At 33.2% G+C, this 24,870-nt stretch overlaps 1 protein-coding gene across 12 annotated transcripts in view; it reads right to left on the bottom strand.

The window, feature by feature from the left end:
- PPIP5K2 (diphosphoinositol pentakisphosphate kinase 2) overlaps window positions 1-24,870 on the bottom strand; it is a 72,386-nt gene that overhangs the window by 40,789 nt on the left and 6,727 nt on the right. For 9 of the 12 annotated variants that reach the window (XM_047851180.1, XM_047851196.1, XM_047851210.1 and 6 more), the window contains exons 3-17: window positions 22,645-22,840; window positions 20,043-20,133; window positions 18,757-18,842; window positions 17,284-17,438; window positions 14,664-14,765; window positions 13,373-13,534; window positions 11,702-11,823; window positions 9,896-9,997; window positions 8,441-8,527; window positions 7,631-7,706; window positions 7,440-7,549; window positions 6,639-6,724; window positions 3,650-3,775; window positions 3,385-3,506; window positions 2,929-3,111 (exon numbers count right to left, since the gene is read on the bottom strand). In XM_047851180.1, the coding sequence (XP_047707136.1) occupies window positions 2,929-3,111; window positions 3,385-3,506; window positions 3,650-3,775; window positions 6,639-6,724; window positions 7,440-7,549; window positions 7,631-7,706; window positions 8,441-8,527; window positions 9,896-9,997; window positions 11,702-11,823; window positions 13,373-13,534; window positions 14,664-14,765; window positions 17,284-17,438; window positions 18,757-18,842; window positions 20,043-20,133; window positions 22,645-22,840 (1,806 nt within the window). The remainder of the gene's footprint in view (window positions 1-2,928; window positions 3,112-3,384; window positions 3,507-3,649; window positions 3,776-6,638; window positions 6,725-7,439; window positions 7,550-7,630; window positions 7,707-8,440; window positions 8,528-9,895; window positions 9,998-11,701; window positions 11,824-13,372; window positions 13,535-14,663; window positions 14,766-17,283; window positions 17,439-18,756; window positions 18,843-20,042; window positions 20,134-22,644; window positions 22,841-24,870) is intronic. The other 3 variants (XM_047851189.1, XM_047851219.1, XM_047851238.1) reach the window with 1 other exon arrangement.

The raw sequence follows: 24,870 nt of genomic DNA, 5'->3' as shown, positions 1-24,870 counted from the left end.
TGAAGTTGACTAAGCCGCCCAGGTGCCCCAGAAGAGCCAAAATAGCTTTACATCACAAAAAATCATACGATGCAACAGATGAAAAGAAAATGATGAAATTCGGTAACTTTTCATGACAAAACTTTTAGCAAAATAGGGACAGAGTGAAATTTATTTTGAAACAGAATAGCTATTACAAAATGTACAGAAAACATACCTAATGGGCAAGCATTAAAGGCTTTCTTTGAGAACATGGACAAGAAAATAAATGCCACTTCTGTTGAACATTGTTTTGAATGTGCTAGTTATTGAAGTTAAACAAGAAAAAGAATAAAACAAATAAGGATCCGAAAGGAAGAAACAAACCTGTGAGTATGCTTTTAAAGGATCAAAAAATCTACAGAAATATTATTAAACTAACAAATGAGTTCAATAAGGTTGATGCATATAAAGTCAATATTAAAAAGCTATTTCTACGTATCAACAATCAAAATAAAATTTTTAGAAGTACTATTTACAATGGCTTAAAAATATATTAAGATAAATTTTCAGAAACTAGATTTGATGCATCTAAATCAATAACAACAGGATATTTGACAGCATATTTTAAAATTTATATGGAAATGCAAAAGAAGTCTTGAAAAACTTGAAGAAGGAAGCATGTAGGACTTGAGAGATCTTATTCAGTGGCCCAGGATCGAAAAAAGAATATAGTGTAGAAATAGACCACCAGATAGATTATAAAGATGATACTAGAAAGTGATACTATAAAGGGGAGCCTTTCGGTATGTGGTATTGGTATATTTGGATGTATATACAGTTGGCAAAAATTAAGTTTGACATCTTTACCTTATAGCACACACAAAAGTCAATTTTAGCTGGATTACAGATAAATGTGAAGGGCAAAACAGTAAAGCTTACAGAGGATCATACATAAGAGTATTTTATGACCTCTAGTTAGAAAAAGAAACATTAAAATGCACTGACCACAAGGGGAGTGGGAGATAGAGGCAACCAGTTATTGAAGTCATGAGGACAGACAGTACAGCATAGGGAATATGGTCAGTGGTACTGTAATAGCACTGTGTGGTGATAGATGGTAACTAGACTTGTGGTGCTGAGCAAAGCATAGACCATATAGATTTGTCTAATCACTATACTGTACACCTGAAACAACAGTGTGTGTTAATTATACCTCACTAATTAAAAAAAAAAGAAAGAAATTAGATGACATCAAAACTGCACTGACCATAAAGGAAAAAATTCAACTTGGAATTCATGAAAAATAAGAACCTCTGCTTACTGAAAGACATCATAAAGGCTCAGAATAGGTGGTGGTATTTAGAACACATATCCAAAGAACCTCTACCACTCAATAAGAAAAATACAGACAAAAGGTAGAAATAAAGGACAAGAGATTTAATAGAAGGCTTCATGAAAGACGATATCTAAATGGTCAAACAACATCAAAGCCACGCTGAACTACTACACATCCATCTTCAGAATGGCCAAAACTGAATAGTCGGAGAATGCAAAGAATAGAGACTATGTAGAACAATGATTATTTTCATGGACTTCTAGTGGGAGTATAAATTGGTTCAATGACTTTGGAAAACAGTTTGACATTATCTGATACTGAAACATAAGCATACTGTGGGTCACAACAATTCCAATCCTAGAATGTACCCAAGAGAATGTATGCTCATATGCAGTGGGAGACATACAAGGACACTCATAGAAATATTAATCACAACAGCCCAAAACTATAACAATGATACAAGGTATATATCAATTACGGTATGTTCATAAAATAGAATATGGGTCATTAAACTATGGCCTGCAGGCCAAATGTGGTCTGTGGCATAGCCCATGGACAAAGAAAGGTATTCACATTTTTATTTTTATTTTTTTAAGTTTATTTATTTATTTTTGACAGAGTGCATATGCAGGAGGGCAGAGAGAGACATAGAGAAGGAGACAGAGAATCCCAAGTGGGCTACACACTGTCAGTGCGGAGTCTGACGTGGGGCTCAAACTCATGAACCACGACCCGAGTCCAAATCAAGAGACGGTCACTTAACCGACTAAGCTACCCAGGTGCCCCAGTATTTTTAAAAGGTGGTTAGAAATCAAGAAGAGTATCCATCAAGAGACCACATGTGACCGGTAAAGCCTAAAATTTACTATCTGGTCTTCTACAGAAAAAGTTTGTTAGTCCCTGAAATAAAGTACTACATAGAACTGATTATTAGTTAACTATGGAAATTCTCAAAAATACAGATAAATGTCACAAACACGACATAGGGCACAAGAAGCCAAACATAAAAGAAAACCTAATGTAATGTAAGAAACTTAGAAAACAGCCAAAACTGAGACCATAGTAGTTAGGGATGATTACTTACCCAAATAAGTATTCTTGATATAAGAAGACTATAAAAAAGAACACTATTAAGTCAGGATAGTAATTATTTCTAGGAGATTGGGAAGGAGTTCCAATTGAGAAGAGGCACAAAGGGATCAGAGGTGTCTCAATGTTCTATTTCTCCATCTGGATGGGGACTATAGGAGTATTTGCTTTATTTAAAAAAAAAAAAATTAATGTTTATTTTTGACACAGAGAGAGAGGCAGCATGAGCAGGACAGGGACAGAAAGAGAGGGAGACAAAGAATCCTAAGCAGGCTCCAGGCTCTGAGCCATCAGCACAGAGCCTGACACTGGGCTAGAACCAACGAAATGTGAGATCAACCTGAGCCGAAGTCAGGCGCTTAACCGACTGAGCCACCCAGGCGCCCTTAGGAGTACTGCTTTATAATACAATAGGCTCTAAATTTTTGTTTTATATACTTTTTGTTATAAGTTTTGTTATAAGTTTGTTATAAGTTTTGTTTTTATATACTTTTATATGTGTGTGCATATTTCACAATGTAGAAGAGTTTGCTAAGACCCACCTTTTCATAATCTTCAGCCGTAAAATCTCTATCTTTCTGAAGTATTTCATGAAGTCTTGCTTTCACACGTTGCTGGCAACTGCTCAAAGAGTCACTATCACTATCCAAAAGACCATTCATATTCGCACTTTTTACCATCTGAACAAGAATGGGTGTAAGCTCTCCTTCTAGGGCTAAGAGCCCCTAAACATATTAAATAAAGCCAACACAAATTCAAAAATTAGTATGCAAATTAATGAAAAGTATCATAATTATTTCGTTACATGCTGAATTTCATAAGGAATAAGCTAACTATTTGCAATGAATAAACTTTATTAATAATACAACCTATCACAATTTCAGGACTTGAGCTGGAAATTTCAAATTTGGAATGTTTAAATATTGCCTTAGCAAAAATCTTTTAAAATGTGGTATTAGATGAAATTTCTAGTAATTCTGAAAAACCTTTATTTATACCTTTGCAAAAGCAGCTGCAGTCATCTGGACTCGTCCTTCATCAGAGGCATATATTTTGAGGTCATGTCGGTAGGTACTATGTAATCTAAGTAAACCACAACCAGGAAATCCTGCATAATCTCCTGAAAATAAATACTCAAATCACTTAAGCTATATTTTTGTCTCAGTGTATTTCTATAAATATTTAGTAACATCTCAAAATAAGTGAAGATTTGAAAAAAACAATGCATAAACTTAACCAAATTAAAGAAACTCCAAGATTTACCTTGACCTCCAGGATACATACACCTGAAAGCTCTTCCAAGTTCTTCGGCCTGGACCCTGCCTGCAGGAGTTAGTTCTCCTCCCCATTTTAGAACCAAAAGTAAGGATGGTTCTTCTCTTCGGCTGTCTAAGATATATGTTAATGAATAAAAGCAAATAAATGTCAAGTTTGTTTCTTTTAAAGAGGCGTGTTTCAAGATTAATTTTTTCTTTATTTTCTCTTCTGTAGCAGAAAATAGCTTTTATGTAAATTATTTTGTTCCTTTGAACATACCTATCTTTGTATGCTTTTGATTCTGTAGGGAACAACCCTTGCTCTACCTGTTAAAATCTTACTCTAATTTCATAATCTCTTCCTCACTTTAGGAAGAAGGCTCTTTCCCAGTTTTCTGAAAGGAAGTGATATTTCCACCTTCCCTGCTCTCATAGTGATATGACAGCAATAGTATTTGTCCAATATATTTAATTTAGTTGTCCCAGCTGTTACATTAAGAGCTCCTTCACCACAGGATCGAGATCTTGTCTTTGTATCAAGAGGCTCGCATAAAAGGTAATGTTAGCCGAAGTGAAGATGTATACATTTTTACAAAGAGGAATCAGTGATTTGCATAATTTTTTGAAAGATGTGAGAGAGCCTAAAACTTACTGTAATTTAAATTTACGAATGAGATATACAATAAAATGTAGCCAAGAGCAGCTTTTTAAATTTGGAATTGTGGGGGCACCTGGGTGGCTCGGTCGGTTAAGCATCCAACTTTGGCTCAGGTCATGATCTCACGGTCAGTGAGTTCGAGCCCCGCATCGGGCTCTGTGCTGACAGCTCAGAGCCTGGAGCCTGTTTCAGATTCTGTGTCTCCCTCTCTCTCTCTGCCCCTCCCCTGTTCATGCTCTGTCTCTGTCTCAAAAATAAATAAACGTTAAAAAAAAAAATTAAATTTGGAATTGTGTAATCTTTTTCTGTACCCGACCAAAGTTTTTTCTCAGATATTCCACAAGTGAATGAATTTCTGTACCTAATTTATCTGCTCTTTATGTCCTAAGATCTGCATTAGGCTACAGAAAAGAGGTAATTTAAAAATGAGCAATATAAGTGCTAAAATACTTAATGACGATTCATGAAAAGTGATAGGAATCAACTTTGTGCCAGGGGTAGTATCTTGTAGTTGTATGTGCTTTATCATGCAGGCTAATATTAATTTATGGAAGGACAATTAATTAACAGACTTTTTCAATCATAGTTATATACAGAATATTTTTGATTACAAACATTAAAGTATAGGAAATTAATCTGTATTGCTACCAATCACAAAGTGTGACACAGTAGCAATGTCAAATTTTAAAATAAATATATGAAGATCAATATAAACAAACTTGTGTTCACATTTAAGATAATCACTACTTCAATTTATGCCACTATAAATAATGCCATTTTGGATATCTCCACAGGCCAATCTTTCCCTGAATATTTGATCACTTCCTTGGGATAAATCCTTATAAGTAGAATTAAGATATGAGAGATGACTGGGTGGCTCAGTTGGTTAAGCATCAGACTCTTGATTTCGGCTTAGGTCATGATCTCATGATTTGTGAGTTTGAGCTCCACACGGGGCTCAGCACTGTCAGTGCAGAGCCTGCTTGGGATTCTCTCTCTCTCTCTCTCTCTCTCTCTCTCTGTCCCTCCCCCTCTTACACACTGTCAAAATAAGTAAATGAACTTAAAAAAAAGGTAAAAGCATATTTGAAGTTTCTTATATTGCCAAATTACCTTTCAAAGGGCTACATCAATTTATACTCCTACCAACAGACTGAAATCCACTCATACTATATTCTCATCAACATTCTTTAATAATGATTTGACAAAATAATAAGAAAACACTCTGCTAGTGAGATAGACAAAAGTAATTATTACTATTATTATAACTGTTTTATTGGGCATCTACATTTCTTCATGAAATGGTTTCTACAATTTCTGCCCATTATTATTATTTTTTTAATGCTTATTTATTTTTGAGACAGAGAGAGAGTGGTGGAGGGAGGGAGGGGGGGAGAGAGAGAGAGAGACAGAAAGAGAGAGAGAGAGAGAGAGCACAAGCAGGGGAGGGATAGAGAGAAAGGGAGACAAAGATCCAAAGTGGGCTGCAGGCTCTGAGCTGTCAGCGCAGGGCCCAGTGCGGGGCCAAACCCACAAACTATGATATCATAACCTGAGCCTAAGTCGGATGCTCAATTGACCCAACCAGGCACCTGTCTGCCCATTTTTATTTTAAAACGTAAATGAATTTTTGGAGTTTTATGCTGACTGCTTTTAGGAGAATGACCTTATTTAAATGCTTTATTCAGACTTAATTGGTGGAGGAAATTAACTAATTAGAAACATGATTATTGTGTATTCTTTCAAATAGTCTTTTTGTACTTTTTGAGCTTTCTTCCTGAATACTCTGCCCTCTTCTACCAAAAGAGGAAGAAAGGGACCGATTAAGTAACATTTAGTTATAAATAATGTTTCTGAAACAACCCCAGAGTAAATGGGGAGTCCTACAGTTTTTAAAATAAAATAGTTCCTTTCCTTAAAGGGTAAACTATCCTTTATTTATTTATTAAAAAAAAATTTTTTTTAATGTTTTTATTTATTTTTGAGAGAGAGAGAGACAGCATGTGAGCAGGGGAGGGGCAGAGACAGGGAGACACAGGTATCTGAAGTGGCTCCAAGCTCTGAGCTGTCAGCACAGAGCCTGATGCGGGGCTCGAACTCACAACACGTGAGATCATGACCTGAGCCTAAATCAGACGCTTAACTGAGCCACCCAGGAGGCCCAACCTATCCTCTATTTAAAGGATAGAAAGGAAAGTTGACAAAACTCCACTTTAATTTTCCTTTATTCAGCATGTCAGCTCCTTAACTGTTACAAAGGAGAGGGTCCAAAGGCAGTACAATGAGTAATAAGTCTCTACATATAATTAAAACACAATAGGCATTAATAGTGATATACCTTCCTCTTCACTAGATGTTTTAGGACAACCATGAGGGAGATAAGTTAGTTGGACTTTACGATTTATTCCAGAAAAATGGCCATACCTGAAAAACAAAATGGCAAGCGGAATGAACAATTTTCAGTAAGTGTTCAATGAAACCTCTTAAAGAGAAACTAAAATCCATCTAGAGAAAAATTAAATCTACATATTAATGCCCTCCTCTATTTTTAATTAATTGTTGAATTCTTTAAAATACTGTAGCAGAATGTCTGTACCATAAGTATTCATTCTAATCACATTAGAAAGGAAAACACAAAAATGTTTCTCTACAAAAGTTAGACATTTGAAGAGATGACAAAGTATAGAAATATACAAAACAGAAATGTATGGGCATTTAAAAAATTAAGGAAATAAGATTCTAGGTGGCTAAATGTAAAGCTTCCAATAGTAATACTGGTGTTATCAATTTCACTTGACTAAAGCATAGTTCAAAATTGTTTTTTACTTAAACAACATTTAATCTGTGCTCAAGTTAGCCATGTTGCTTTCATCCTAAGTGGTACTTCATAAAAGATCCAAATGTTTCTCATCAAAATTAAAAGTAAAACTAAAACAAGAAACTTCAACACAACAATCTATTTTCTCACTGGTGCAAATAAAAGTCTCACTAAACTTTCGCTAATTTCTCTTCAGCTTCAGCACTAAAGTGGAAAACGATCAAACTGTGAAGGCAACTTAACATAGAAAGTCATACATTATAAAAGAACACTGTTATCAAATTTAGTTATCAAAATTAAGGGTTTCAAAAATATTCTCACATTTCTAATACGGTCTTAAGTTGTTCAAGTTTTGACTTGTTTTCTTCAATTTCAGAATCATTATTTTGCCCCAGCTCCATAAGAAGTTGTCGGGCAATGTCCAGCACTTCCTATAAAATAATAAAGAACTGAATTTTTATGTTACTTTGCCATTAGCAATTTATAACCAACAAGCAGTCAAATGCACTTGCCTGTAATTGTTTTGGCTTTTTGAGTTTTAATTTCCCAGATTTATATCCATCACACTTTTCAAAAAGATCGAAAAATCTTATTAAAACAAAAGAGCACAGTTAGTCCTTTGCAATAATTAATATTACCACCATATACTTAACATAAATCAATTATAAATGAAGACATGGGACTTGGTCTATGGATTTCAAATACTGTATGTCCTCTTTCACTATAGAAGGTTGCTCATCTACTGTCAGTGACAAAATTTGGTATTCTCCTAACCACGGCAAGCTAATAATCACTATAGATTATTTTTAAAAGTTTTCTCATGATGGAAACTGAATATATGATTGTAAAACTGCATATTACATTCTCTGAAGTCACTGCATACATATACATATAAAAAATGTTTCAACACATATTTGGCTCAAGTTTTAAATTTTTATTATTTCTAAATCAAATAGTGAATAGAAATAGCAAACTTTTATTCTACCAAGTTTTTTCTACAAGGTTGAGAGGTTAAAGGACTCAGAGAAAGCAATGTGAGAGAATAACAAACCAAGATTTAACATTTTAGGATGTTTACACTTTTACAATAAACGAAAGTTACGTCAGATGGATGATAATTTACGGATATTGCCATCATAATTTTCAGATGCTAATATATACAATTACTTTAAATGGATTTTGTCTCCATCCAGTGGTTTAAATTAATGGCCAAGAAATGAGAAAACAGTTTTCCTGTATGATGTATTAATCAAAATAGCTAATCACCTATCAGAAATCTTAAATTATCTCCTAAGTGTTAAATTATTCCCCTTAAAACATACTTTTGATGCCTCACTTCCATTTTCATTTTTTGTTTTGGTGTTCGATCCCCATGACGTATTACAGCTATGACACATCTGAGTTCCATCCTAAAATAAAATAAAAGTTCTCAATTTTCTAACAAAGATCTGTGTTATATAATTCAGACTCACACAACATCTCATTTCTTTAGAGCTATCTTATACCATTTCAAAAAGTTTCCTACGAAGATAGTACTTGTAACAGCTAGTCAATTTTATCAAATCCAATCTTAAAAAGATTTTACGAAGCTGGAGGGGGAGTAATATTAAGCTATATATCAGCTTCTTCTCTAGAGATGACTATGCTAACTTTGGAATAAAAGTAAACGAATGACAATCCCGGAACTTCATAAAATACTTGGTCTGTAGCAGAGATTATTACAGACTGAGATTTCATTAAATCAAAGCAAAATAAAGCTTTACTTGATAGCTGCTATATTTATTTTGCCCTTGTAAGAAGAACAAGTACTTCAAACTTAAATTACTAGAAGATAAAACTGTCTTAGAAAGAATGCTAGGGTATAATTTAGTGTTTGCCAAACTACAGGCCACAGAACACAACCCTGCAGGATTTTAATAAGTTACCTAAAAATTTTTATGTTAAATAGTTTGAGAATACTGGTTTAAAACAAAATTAAATATTTGTGTTTCTCCATCCCAACCAGCCCTTCGCAGAATATTTAACATGCTAATGTAAATGTCTAACTTGTAAATATGAAGCATTTGGTCAACCTACCTGAGTAGCAGGTGAGTTTCAAGCAGTAATTTTCACTAGAATATTATAAAACACTTTCCAATACTGGTCTAATTAATTTACCTCAAGATAAAACTGTATATTTTTTCTTTATACAATAAGAGAATAAAAGCTGTACAGCCACTGACTATGAACCTTTAAGTGACATACCTGTTGGTACCTCCTTTATTTTTGTGACTTAATTCAATAGTTCTATAGTCATACAAGCATTTTTCAGGATTTTATTTAATTTTTTTTCAGATTTTATTTATTTTTTTAAATTTTTTTTTTTTCAACGTTTATTTATTTTTGGGACAGAGAGAGACAGAGCATGAACGGGGGAAGGGCAGAGACAGAGGGAGACAGAATCGGAAACAGGCTCCAGGCTCTGAGCCATCAGCCCAGCGCCCGACGCGGGGCTCGAACTCACAGACCGCAAGATCGTGACCTGGCTGAAGTCGGACGCTTAACCGACTGCGCCACCCAGGCGCCCCCGGATTTTATTTTTAACAATACAAAAGAGTTTTAGTCTAGGTGGACCCTTGCAAAAGCATATAGTCTATTTTTCCATCTGCAAAGTGAATTATATGAAAACATACAGAGTAAAGTGTCCAATGATCATTTAGAAATTTAATCTTTATTGTAATAGCAGAGACTGATATACAAAACCCAAGGAATTTCTAAATGAAAATATTCAAACTTACATAGTTCCAGATGTAGTTGGTACAATTGGAATATCTTCAGCTTCTAAGGGTATTGACCAGGGGATATGAAATTGTGGAGCAAGCTCTCGCATTACAATATTGCTTTGATACAAAAATAAAAAGCTAAGAATTAATTTATTTTAAGGCAAACCTCAGTACTTAATGACTAATGATATAATCAATGAAATTAAAGTCAAACTAGTGATTCTGTGATTACAGCACACCAAAATTAACTCAAAGACTCAATCCTGATAAAGAAAAATTAGATTAGCAGTTCTAAACTGGTATATAAGAACACCCTAAAGAGATGCCATGAATTTGGAATTATTAATTATTTACGTTAGTTTTAAAATATAAGTCACATTGGATTCAAATAAATCACTAAAGCTGCATCATATGCACTTATAGATACAATCTGAAAATCAAGATTGGCTCTTCTTTATGGCTACGGATCATTTCTTACAAGTTTATTGATCACTTTTGAAGTTACTCTAAATACTGTGGCTCTTTTTTAATAAGTTTCTATTATACTTTACTAATAGGATTAAAAACAGAAAACATGTTAAGTAATTATAAAACATTTTTTGTTTTGCTTAAATTTAGCACTTATTCATGCTAAAATTTAGTAAGCTCCCCTAAATTTCACCTTAAGGGTTAAGTTCACCAATCTTTAAAATATTCTATAAAAGCTGACTCCAATTAGGACAATACATTTATTTATTTATTTATTTATTTATTTATTTATTTATTTGAGAAAGACACAGCGAGGGAGAGACAGTGCATGCATGAGTGGGTGAAAGGGGCAGAAGGAGAGAGGGAGAGAGAGAGGGAGGGAGGGAGGGAGGGAGAGAGAGAATATCCTAAGGAGACAATACATTTATTTATTTATTTATTTATTTATTTATTTGAGAAAGACACAGCGAGGGAGAGACAGTGCATGCATGAGTGGGTGAAAGGGGCAGAAGGAGAGAGGGAGAGAGGGAGAGAGGGAGGGAGGGAGGGAGGGAGGGAGGGAGAGAGAGAATATCCTAAGGAGACTCCAAGCTAAGCATCACATGAGGCTTGATCCCACCAACCTGGGATCTTGACCTAAACTGAAATCAAGAGTGAGATGCTCAACTGACTGAGCCACCCAAGTGCCCCATGACAACACATTTTAAAATCTAAGTTTCTTATGGCTCTGTCATATATACTTTGAAATGGTTCAAAAATATTTGTCTTATGAATCTTCTAAATCAAAGTATAAGAAAATAGGTCAAAGAATATAAAAATGGTATTTCTACATGCAGTACTTTCTTTTGGATTCACTAATAATCTCATGGGATTATCTTTAACTGACATATGCTTGTAGAAAGCAGTATCATTCAAAAGAACCCTGAATTCCAAATATTTCTATTTTACCCTGGTTACTTATTTCATGAATATTCATTTTGTACCTTAAAGTAAGAGAATTAAACCTTTTCAATTATGTATCAAAATCTTGAGGGACAAAGTAATCTAACAAATTAGCTGTTTTGACTAACAATCACTGCAATAATCACGGTATATATTTGTGAATCTATGAAGTTAAGTATCTTTAAAACTTCATCTATATTGGCCCTAAATTAATCCGCCTTTGATATCCTGAAGTATAATTCAAGATTTGTCATGATTCTTTGGAGATGTCATTTTGTGAACATTTGTTTTTACTCTAGAGTGCTTACAAGATTCTGATCGTTTGATGCATTTACAATTATTTGGTTTCTGAATACCTACTATGCATTAGCTATAACAAAGGTACAGAAGAAAAAGATAAAAAATTCTTACCCAAGTATTTTTGCACAATCATCATAATACTTCATGGAATTTTTCACAAAACTGAAGCCATTGACATCACAGACATAGGACTGTCCATTGGCCCGTAACAAATCAAAACCACAAACTGTTTGCTATTTAAAATAAATTGTAAACTTTAAAGTTACATTTGAATTGGGATTCACAATGTTCTAGTCTTATTACAACATATCAAATTTTATAAATGCCTAAAAATGTACTACTGCATCTTAGTTTACTTCATAGTAAGTAATGAAATTACTCATCTGTAACCTGAGTACTCTGAAAATATGTCAAACATACTATATGATTGTTTTAGTTCCACACCATGAAGTAAATATGGAACAAAAATGCTTCAGGGACTAGAGAGGCCAAAAAATAACCTACTGTATCAAGAAGTTCTTCAAGTAATATTTAATTAAAAAGAGTAAAAAAAAATTTTAAAGGCTTTGTAAAATTTTGTGATAGTATTATATCACTTTAATCCAAAGCATAAAGGAAAACATAAAGAAAAAATAGTTTTGAAGATATGTCCCACAGGAAATGTCCAATTATCCCTATGAATCTTTTTTTAAAGAAAGATTTTATTTTTATGTAATCTTTACACCCACTGTGGGCTTTAAGCTCACAACCCTGAGATTAAGAGTTGCAGGCTCTACAAACTGAGCCAACCAGGTGCCCTTCGTTCTGAATCTTTTAAAACTTGACAACTATATACTTGTGAGCACTTGAAATAAATTAAATACATTTTATTTGGGAGAAGAAAACCATTGCAAGGTATAAATCTCCTATTCAGGCTCCAAGAATTTTCTAACTGCTGCATTTTACATTCAAATCATGACACATTAGCATAAATATGATTTTAAGTCATGTTTAGAATCCTGGTATTACGAAGTTAAGACAATTCATACAAAGCTATTAAAATATACTTACAGGATAATATTCCTTCCATAAAAGTGACTTCAAATTATTAAGACATAAAGTATTATTTAATAACCAGTAACACATCCTAGTCTTTACATTATAACTCAAGACAAGACTTCAAAAAGGTGAAGTTTATCCTTTGTTAGATGCAAGCTGTACTACTTCTATTTAAATCTTTACCATACATTACTGGAAACCTAATGATGTAGACTGAGGGAACAAGTCAAATGTTAGAAGTAAAAAGTTTTCTTTAAGGAATGTTATTTGTATTGCTTTCAAAAACACATTTTATCATATACAATAAATAGGCTAAAGGATGTATTACCAAGGCTAGAAGACTATTGAAGACCTTTTTTATTCAAGAAAACAATCATGTATCAATTCTGAGTAAATAGTACTTGCAACCAGTTGTTTTAAGCATGTTAAATAATACCTCTAAACACTGGTTAATGCTACTGTTTTAGTTAAGTTTTCCTCCATCATTTTAATTTCTTAATAAATTGACAAAATACCCTTTTATATAACAGATAAAATAGAGAGAAACAAAGGCCTTCATTTATTATATATTTTTATTAATGGCGCTATAAGAATCCCCTGAGAAGTACATAAACCATTTAAATGTATCATTTTTATTTTCTCAGCTTACTTCTACCACTAAGTGCCCAAATAACATTTCTTTTACTCAAAAAAGACATTAGAATTTCTTTGACAGGGGCCTGTATGGCCTTTAAAACATCTTACCTTAAAAGCAAGGCAGACTTTCCAAGCAATTAATTTCTCGCGTGCATTCAGAATAACAGGGTATCTAACTTCTTTTCCCTCACTATCTCGTTCCACCTTGCCATCGAGGGCTGGAGATTTTCGAGCCTCAGCATGAGCATAATCTGGACCCACTGTATAAACCTTTCATTAAAGTTAAAATATATAAAAATTTTTATATTATTTAAAATGTATTTTAAAAAACAGCAGACAACTAAGAGAAAAATAATAAAACTTTACTTCAGTCTCCAGACTATTCATTTCACACCTCTTTCTATTTCACATGCCAAAATTTTCAATACAATGGAAAAGGTTATAAACAATAACATGGCAAAAAAATGGTAAAGTGAAGTTCTGTTCTTTATAGAGATTGATTAATGCTGAGCATTATGAGGGAATACTAGGTTGTATATGAGGTGATCTTTTTCAAACTGTTTTAAGTTTAACAAAAGAGAGGTACAAGTTAATTATAAAAACATAAAAGAAAGTAATGGCCAGAAGGAAGATTAAAAAATGGGGGTGGTGGTGAGGGACAGCATAGAATGAAAAGCAGATAAGAAAGAGAACAGCACTCCAAGCACAGGTAATTGACAGAGGCCAGAGGTGTTAAAGAGCATGACGTATTCAGATAAGAGTAAATTATTTAGTATAGTTTATACTGTAAGAAATAAGGTTGATAGAAGACAGACTGAAACATTCTGTATGCCACACTTAAGAACCTGATTATTATCCCCTGGTCAACAAAAATCCATAAGAGAATTTTAAAGGAGAGGCTCATGATCAGGTTTATACCTTAGACCAAGACTGGCTGAAGGTAAAGCAATTAAGACCTTGTCTGTCACCAAAAGAAGTCAAACATATTTTTACATTATGCTACGGTTGCTGCGGATCTCAAACATCATTTATGCTAATCAATGCTTAGAAACTGGTGGCTATTAGACCTTTACTGCTTTATTATTTAATGTCCTTTTAAAGAAGCATACATTTTATTATATCACCAAGTTGTTTATTAAATATTTTTATAACTGTATTTCAATAAAATTTGTCTCCTTGGCAATCCTGTTTTAAGCATTTAAGAACATTATTCTAAAAAAATGGTCCATGGGCTTCAGACTGTCAAAGGCATTCATAATACAAAACAGATTAACAATCTCTAGTCACACACAAAAAAAGAGATCCAGAATATAGATATAACTAATTAAAGGGTAATCTCTTTTTCTGTTGCCATCGGTAAACTAAATACAAAATTAAAATATACTGTAATCAATCCTACCTTTACATCAGTACCATCTGTGGGCATAAACTCTTCATATATATATGAGCCTGTTTTTCGTACATTGCTTTCTGGGGAATAAACACTACTTCTACTGCCAATCTGAAAACAAAGATGTCCATGAATATAAAAACTAAATTATTCATCTCATTTTATTAATATAAACTTTCACCATATTTTTCCATCTTAGATATTTCCAAAAAATTTTTTTGGTGCACAAGTATTTAACAACACTTACTATACAGTTGACGCTGTATTATTTTCTACCATAATTACAATTTATATGTAAGTTAAATAGCATAAATATACAATGAATGGTAAGAATAATGTTTCTTAGATTCAACCATGTTGTTGCATGTAACCTGGTTTGTTCACTTTGTCTTCTATAGAATTTTCCACTGTGTACGTACATGGAATTCATTCATTAACGGATATTTCGGTTGTTTTCTAACTTTTTGTCAGTAGAACAGTTTTGCTTTGAACATTCTTATATGTGTCCCATGTGCAAGAGGGTTTCTAATGTATATACTACAAGTAGAATTACCAGGTGATAGAATTGCTAGGTGCTCATATTCAACATACAAAGATAATGCCAAAATCCTTTATGAACTGTTTTAACAATTTAGAGTTCTCTTAGCACATATATTAGTTCCCACTGCTCTACTATAATTGGTATTGTTAGACTTAATATTTGCCACTCTAATGGATATAAAATAGTATCCCACTGAGTTTTTTCTTTGCATTTCCATGATTATAAATGTACACACATTTTAAATCTTTATGTATTATTAAATTATATTGCTAAGAGGCTATATTAACTTGCATTCCTGCCAACAACATGTGGGCTTGTGCTTGTTTTCCAGCTACCTCAATCTTTTAGATCTTTGGCAATCCAAAAAGTAATTCAATGTCATTAACTTTTAGACTTCATTTGCATTTATTTTATTATAGGTACAATTTTTTTTTAAATCTTTAATATTTTTTTATTATTATTTTTTAATTTTTTTTAATATATGAAATTTATTGTCAAATTGGTTTCCATACAACACCCAGTGCTCATCCCAAAAGATGCCCTCTTCAATACCCATCACCCACCCTCCCCTCCCTCCCACCCCCAATCAACCCCTCAGTTTGTTATCAGTTTTTAACAGTCTCTTATGCTTTGGCTCTCTCCCACTCTAACCTCTTTTTTTTTTTTTCTTCCCCTCCCCCATGGGTTTCTGTTAAGTTTCTCAGGATCCACATAAGAGTGAAAACATATGGTATCTGTCTTTCTCTGTATGCCTTATTTCACTTAGCATCACACTCTCCAGTTCCATACACGTTGCTACAAAGGGCCATATTTCATTCTTTCTCATTGCCACGTAGTACTCCATTGTGTATATAAACCACAATTTCTTTATCCATTTATCAGTTGATGGACATTTAGGCTCTTTCCATAATTTGGCTATTGTTGAGAGTGCTGCTATAAACATTGGGGTACAAGTGGCCCTATGCATCAGTACTCCTGTATCCCTTGGGTAAATTCCTAGCAGTGCTACTGCTGGGTCGTAGGGTAGGTCTATTTTTAATTTTTTGAGGAACCTCCAAACTCTTCTAGAGCGGCTGCACCAGTTTGCATTCCCACCAACAGGGCAAGAGGGTTCCTGTTTCTCCACATCCTCTTATGGGTGCAATTTTGAGCATACTGCCATGTATGTAAAAATTATTGGTATTATTTTTGTCTATGAATCATCCATCTTGGGGGCTATTTTTCTTCTCTCTCTCTGTTTTAAATTTTTTTTTTTTTCAACGTTTATTTATTTTTGGGACAGAGAGAGACAGAGCATGAACGGGGGAGGGGCAGAGAGAGAGGGAGACACAGAATCGGAAACAGGCTCCAGGCTCTGAGCCATCAGCCCTGAGCCTGACGCGGGGCTCGAACTCACGGACTGCGAGATCATGACCTGGCTGAAGTCGGACGCTTAACCGACTGCGCCACCCAGGCGCCCCTCTCTCTCTGTTTTAAATAGGCTCCATGCCCAATGTGGGGCTTAAACTCAGACCCTGAGTCGCATGCTCTACCAACTGAGCCATCCAGGTGCCCTAAGGTGCCATTTTTCTTTTTTTTTTTTAACACTTATTTATTATTGAAAGACAGAGAGAGACAGAGCATGAGCAGGGGAGGGGCCGAGAGATGGGGAGATAACAGAATCCAAAGCAGGCTCCAGGCTCTGAGCTGTCAGCACAGAGCCGGATGCGGGGCTCGAACTCACAAACCACAAGATCATGACCTAAGCCTAAGTTGGAGGCTTAACTGACGGAGCCACCCAGGTGCCCCAAGGTGCCATTTTTCTTAAATACTGCTGATCTTTACCTGAATTTCTCATAGGCCAGATACATAACTGGAAGATGCAAATGAAATCAAATAATACTCTTCGTACTTTGCACCTAGAAATTTTGCATGCATCGCATTAAAAAATAAAATAATGCCTTGCTTTTCTAACAAAGAAGAGTACCAGTTTTCATTTATTCCTAAATGATACATTCTTAGTCTTAATTCTATTAAATACTTGATTACTTTTAGTAAAATTTGCACAAAGTATGAAGAACAGTATCCCCTGGGATAACAAAGGTTTACCTTCCGAAAAAGTCTTTGACTTCCACCACCAGCAGATGTTGGGTAGTAAATGTAAACATTATGATCCTCTGCACTGACTGGCTTTTCTACAAATGGCTTTTGAAAAACTTCACCATTTACTTCTACATGATCTTCACCTTCAATCAGATTGCACTCTAGAAGTCAAACAGAACATCAGGAAAAATTACATACTGTATATTATCTGGAAATAGTATTATTATTGAAGTTTTTAACTACAATGGAGATTACAAAGAAAAGTAAGCTTGGATAATATATGATTTGATTTTAGTTAAAACTATTTATGCAAACAACATACATCAACATCTATGATCTATGACATTAAACACTATAGTTTTTCTTCAAAATCTTATGAACCTGTCATTTCACCTTAGCAATCCACAGAATACAAAGTTAGCTAGGAAATGACACCAACAAGAAAGACTGAGAAATAATTTTAGAACACTATCATTTTCTGAAAAATGTAAGGGATCATTTGTATCACAGATACTATAAAACATGAAATTATTCAGGTTACTAAAGTAACCTATACAAAGTAAGCAAGAAATCTAATTAGGAAGTTATTTTTTTACCTCTAGACAAATGAGGGAAGTTCCCTGTTACAGATAATAAATGTTATATTTTGTTTTTTGTTTTTTTTAAATTTTTTTTTAATGTTTGTTTATTTTTGAGACAGAGACAGAGCATGAATGGGGGAGGGGTAGAGAGAGAGGGAGACACAGAATCGGAAGCAGGCTCCAGGCTCTGAGCCATCAGCCCAGAGCCTGACGCGGGGCTCGAACTCACAAACCGTGAGATCATGACCTGAGCTGAAGTCGGACGCTCAACCGACTGAGCCACCCAGGCACCCCATATATTTTGTTTTTAATAAAAGTTGCTTTTAGATACAATAAAATCATCAGAATTCCCTAAAATACTCTTATCAGAATATTAAATCTTAATGCAGATAAACATTTATCTTGGTTTTTTTAGACTGCTATATGTAACTTACATGTTATGTTTTAGATAACCAGAAAAATGAAGCAAAGGGTGCTTTAAGACATTGGTAGGTAATAATACTCCAAAATTCCTAGTCATCAGAAATTTAATCACAGCATTCTAGTGTGAAGTTTCTAATGCTTAATTCAAGAGTCAGAGATGAATCACTTGTTTACACTAATCAATACAAATTTGTTAAGCACATAATTTAAAAATTCTTCTTTACATTTCCCAAATAGATGTCAAATGCAAACCAAAGAAAAGTAGGATATATAACTCTTAAATTATTACTGGGTCTTTTAGCTTATAGTGCTACACTTCAACTGAACATAATACTTAATTGGTTCATTTCTTTAAAAAAAAGTAAACAAAATACTATGAATTCTTCAAATTCCTTCTACTTAATTATTGAAGGGAAGTGGCTCAAAAGTATGTTGAGTGACAAAAGGCAGCTCGCTCAAAATCTCTTACTCTTACCTTTGGGATTATTTGGGTCACGGTTCAAAATTGCGTAACGTGGAAGTAAAATACCTTCAGCCTGAAGAATACTGTATACTTCTCTCCTGAAAAAAAGGGAAAACATCCTTTATTGTTTTATTCTATTTCACAAGTACATTATTACTACTGTATTACTAAAAAGGCATGGATATCAAGCCTTATTTTTTAAATAAAAAATTTGTCATTTAAAGTATCGAAAAAATATGTATTCAAAGGAAATATTATGCAATATTAAAACAAAAATGTCTGCACAATACTTTATGTGGCATATTAAAATACTAACATTTAAAATTGGGAATGTAAATGTATAAAAAGAAATGGTCAAATAAAGTTGCTATAAGCAATGACAGAATATTACCTAACCATTAAAAACTTTATACCTAAAGAATATTTAATGGCATGGGAAAATGTTCATTGTATTGTAAGAGAAAAGTGACCCTGTGTAAAATGTAAGTCCATGTACATATTGCTTTCTATATGAAAAAAATATGATAGATATGGTGGCAGGGTAAAATCCTTTCTTGATGCTTTTATTTTCCAAATTTCTTAAAGTAAATATGCATTTTTATATATATGTATATAACATATAAGCATGTATTAATATGGAAATCTAGGAAAAATGTTTTAAAGTTTTAGATATCAATAATGTCACTATCTGGAAGAACAGAATACCAGAAACAAAAAACCATAAGGCCTTATAGTTTATAAAGTATTTTCATACATATAATCTCATATTGTAATGTTCACATAAAGGAAAATCAAATGTTGGTGAAATCATAAGGGTAGCCATCAGAATGAAACATCAAACAATATAAATAAATATATTTGTATTTTACAGTGTCTCTTGAAAATCCATGCTTTTGACCTGTAAAATGAATGCTAAGATAGTGAGGTATTTTTCAAAACAGTTGCACTTTACCATTAAAAATAATCTAGTATAGCCCTAATTTCATCATCAGTCACCATGACAGAGAAGTTGTTCATAGTTTTCAGTGGTTCAGTAGACTCCAGAAATTAAATAAATCTGGTTTAAGTCCTCGTCCCACTATTTGCAGGACTACTTGTGACTTTGGGCAAATCAATTCATCTCCCTGATTTTCAAGATTCTTCATCTACAAAATTGGGTATAAATACCTATTCTTAAGTATTATTTAGAGGATACCAAAAATTAACGTATATGAAAACACCTGATGCCGTATCGCTTACAGTATATACTAAATAACTGTTAATTTTCCTTCCCTTATTTAGCCATCTCCATCACTCACCTATCTTGTATGAGATACTGCATATTCAAGTCATTGATTACAAATGGATTCCTGAGTTTTGCATAGGCAACTGCTTTGTCCAGTGGAAATCCTAAGAACACATATTATTAACATATTCTGTACAATCTCAAGATAAGTTGACATCTATAACTTTATCAATTTGAATTTATGCCATTTCTGATAAAAGGTTAGTTTTATTATCACTACTTTCCATATAAATCATGGAAAAATAAACACATAAAACTTAACTTGTACTATTAATAAGTCTTATTTTTTCCTAGTTAATTTGATTGATAAGGCACAATAAGCTAGTGGTTATATAACCAAATTTAGACCACTGACACATTAGTCAACACCTGATTATTCAAAGTCACTGATAAAAAGTTAAGATTACCTCATACACAAACAGAAATCTATATATAAATAAATATATCACAATCACTTGGTGATTTTTAAAATATATATAACTCTTTTTCTCACTTTTTAAATTTGATATCTATACATATAAATTGTTGATAATTCAAAGAATTTATGCATCTTTAAAACAGCAAAAACAAAAGTTAATTCTCTTGCAAAGATATGCTCTATATATAAAGTATATGAGTAGAATCATACTTGCTGTTACTAGGTCAATGTTAAAATATCAGAAATTAACTCAAAAATTACTACACTTTGGTAAAATTACTAATTACAAGGAAAATAAATCAAATGGCAGATATAGTAAGAGGCCTAAAGTATCTAAAGCATTTTAATGATTCTACTATGCTATCTGTATTGACGCTAAAAGCTCCAGTTTTATCCATCAATACCTATTACTTAGAGATGGTAAGGCAGTATTCCCTAAAGGTTAATATAACAGGGTCCAAAGTCCTGGCTCCATCTTTCATTAGCTATGTGATTTCGGGCAAATTTACCTAAAATCTCTCAGCCCCTGATTCACAACTATAAATGGGTATTTTAACAGTCTTACCTAGTACAGTTTTTGGAGGAACTCCATCAAGGAGTATACATAAAACACTTAGCAAAGTACCTGACATAATAAGCTCCCAATAAATATTATTATTCCTTAAATGAAAATATTTTAATGAATATCTAATTGAAGAAATAGAGTAAAAATCATTAGGTATGCATAACTTTAGAATTTAACTATAGCATACTATAGTATACCTGTGAGGATGCTGTGTTTTGTAGCATTATCGGAACAGTTGGAAAAGTTAAGTACTAAGGCATACTGATGTTAAAAAAAACTAAACAAAAAACCATAGTCAGTTAAAAAAGACTTATTCCTAAATTCCTTTTAGTTTTTAAAATTTAATGAAAGTACTCTATACCTAGAACCACTTGGCCACAAATTACAAACCCTTCTACTTTTGTAAAGACTCTCAGAAGAATTCATCACTTGTCATAAAGATATCTCGAGGTCTATGATTTCATGTTTCCTAACAGAACTCAGCATATAGGAACCCTTATTCAGTTCCCTGCTTTTGTTGTTGTTGTGGTTAAAGAGGACATTTCCCTTACCAAGAGACAGCATATGGGATATCACCTTGGAGAGCACCTAGTTTTTACAAGCAAATAAATAACTCTGTAGGAAGAACCATGTAGTAGTAAGGGAAGAAACCTTACCCTCAAAGATAAGCTAATTTTCATATTCTCTGAAATAAAGGACTTCAGTTTATAAAGACCAGGGCCTTGGCTTCTCTATAGGCTATAGGAGCACAAGAAGTCTCAAACATGCTCCACCCCTTTCTGGCTGAAGACGTTTCTTGAATACCTAAGTAAAGTGAAACTTTAACACAGCTAGAGATTACATATTTAGGTAACAAGTTTGCTTTAATGTGAATTCATTTATAACTGAGTACGTTATCTTTTAAATTATAGTTCTTAGTAAGAAATACATTTAATTCACAGATAACTGGGTAATAAAAATTTCAGATATTCACTAATAATTTTGATTAGTAGGTTTTACTATGAAGGCATACTTCACCATCAAGTAATACTGAAGTTTAATTATATTTCACTTTGGTTTATAAAAGAAACCGAGTAAAGTCTAAAATTCAAATATTAAGCACCTCAGAAATAAAACATAAATATGTATATGAGGAAACATCATTTTCTATATGACAAAAGCATAGACCTTAAAATATTCAATAATTCAAGAATTCATTCTAAATAACTTAGAGTAACAAAGATATACTTTCAAAGAATTCATCAACCTATTTTTCACTATTTTTAATAGTGAAAACCGGACACTAATCGTTAAGATACTGGCTAAATGTTATAGTATATCCTCATGATGACAAGCTGAAATGTCATTGAAAATCAGGTCTCTGAAGAATGTAATGAACGGAAAATAAACCTCGATATAGTTAATGGAAAATTAAATATAAAATTACATATACACTGTAATAGTAAATTTGTTTTTAAAAAATACACAGAGGAAAAATGGCTGAAAAGAAATATATCAAAATGTTAGCAACACTGATCTGTGAGAGTGGGTAAGTTTAATTTAATTTTTCTATTTTATCTAATAATCTACAATTAGTATGTATTGGTTTTATTATAAGAGGATAAAAGTAGTTCCCACCCCATTCTTTAATACCTTTAGAATGGAAAGAAATAAGACAATCACATAAAGGCCAGTTTTCTACTGGTTCATTCAAAATAACATCTTCTTCAAATACTACTACTGTGATATATTTAAATAAGGAGATCCGTTCAAGAATTTCCTTCATTGGTTTGGATTTGGATTTCTTTGCCATGGAACATATTCCAACCACAATCTGTCTTTCCGGTGGCTAAAACAGAAGGAAAACAAAACAAAAAAATCAGGTTGACTCGATACGAACTGCAAAGTAGAGCTATTTTAAATCTTGTTCAGAAGTAGATGAGGCATGTGATTAATACAAATGACACACTAACCAAAAAAGGCATTTTTCAAAATTACATTGTTATTATAATAAATAACCAATAGTTGTTTACAAAGGTTTGGAAAAAATTCTAAAACAATACACTTTCAGGACATCGTTACTATTTTCATTCTGATTTTAAACTTAAACAAATACTCCTTTCTTGACTGTCTTCAACACTTGTTGTTCTCCTTACAAAAGAAAGGGGAAAATAAGGGCCAAAACTTATCTAATCCAAGTAAAAAGACCAATGAGAGTGAGATAAAGAATTCTCTTGCCTAAAATAAGATGTTCTGACTACAAAGCTGTATTACAGTGTTGAACTATTTTTGGAGACTGAGCTTGAATAGGAGTTGGTCACCAATGACAACTTGGATTTTGGAGAAAGCCAAACTGCTAACAGAGGTGTCAATGCTCTTTGAAGCTCCTATCTTTATACTCAATATTCCCATTAATGGTGTTGCTCATCTCTGGCACCCCTACTATAGCTCAAAGGCCATGGTTCATCCTGAGACTAAAAAAAGGAGGAGACAATTTATGAGCAGCTCACAGGTTTACAAAATCACTCAAGATTCATTCTGAGGTCTCTGCATTTAAATAGTTAATAATTTATCAAATAAATAAAGCTGTGTCTAGTTTTTCTTTTTAGTTATCCCCCTTCCATATTTTATATATTTCAGATGACAATATAATCCATGATCAAGTGTTTTACTAGATTCTCTCTTATAAATCTAAAAATAAAATAGGATAACATCAGATTTAAATTGCTATTCTTTATGCCTAAAATTAGATTTCCTCATTGCCTCTTCTAACTCATAAAATCTAGAGGTCAAATTGGTATTGAATTTGATTGTAAATCCTAACCTTCTCAGGATTTGCTGTCTTTCCACCTTGATTATCCACTTTTATGTTCCCTTATTCAATTATTTCCTGATCAAAAGCCTCTATCCAGCTCACGATGTTCCTAATGAATATTTCCCTAGCCAACAAAAGTACTCAAGCTAAACCATCAACAAAACAAAAAAGGCAACCTACTGAATGGGAGGAGATACTTGCAAATGATGTATCTATTAAGGGGTCAACTTCTAAAATATACAAAGAACTCCTACAACTCAACATCAAAAAAACCCAAATAATCCAATTAAAAAATGAACAGAGGACCTTAGTCGGACATTTCTCCAAAGAAGATATACAGATGGGCAAAAGATTCATGAAAAGATGGTCGACAACACTAATCATCAGGAAAATGTAAATCAAAACCACAATGACACATCACCTCGCACTTGTCAAAATGGCTAGTATCAAAAAGACAAGACATAACAAGAGTTGGCAAGGATGTGGAGAAAAAGGAATCCTCATGCACCGTTGGTGGGAATGTAAACTGGAGCAACCACCGTAGAAAACAGTATGGAGGTTCCTCAAAAACTTAAAAATAGAAATACCATATTACCTATTAATCCTACTTCCGGGTATTTACTAAGAAAATAAAAACACTAATTCAAAAAGATATGTTTACTGCATCATTATTTACAACAGCCAAGATATGGAAGCAACCTAAGTGTCCATCCATAAATGGATACACATGTGATATATATTATATATATTACACATACCATATATAATGTATATATAATGTGTATATACATATATATATAGATATAGAATATATATACATGTATGTATATGTATATATATAAATCAGGCATAAAAAAGAATGAAGGGGTGCCTGGGAGGCTCAGCTGGTTGAGCATCTAACTTCAACTCAGGTCTTGATTTTGCGGTTTGTGAGTTTGAGCCCCACATGGGGCTCATTGGTATCAGCCTGGAGCCTGCTTTTGATTCTCTGTCCCCCTTTCTCTGCCCCTCCCCTGCTTGTGCTCTTTCTCTGTATCTCAAAAATAAACCTTAAAAAAAAAAAA

Source organism: Prionailurus viverrinus, chromosome A1 (assembly GCF_022837055.1).
Source record: "Prionailurus viverrinus isolate Anna chromosome A1, UM_Priviv_1.0, whole genome shotgun sequence".
NCBI classification, from domain to species: Eukaryota; Metazoa; Chordata; class Mammalia; order Carnivora; family Felidae; genus Prionailurus; species Prionailurus viverrinus.
Note: the sequence above shows the minus strand (reverse complement) of the source record. Positions and strands in the feature narration are given on the sequence as shown.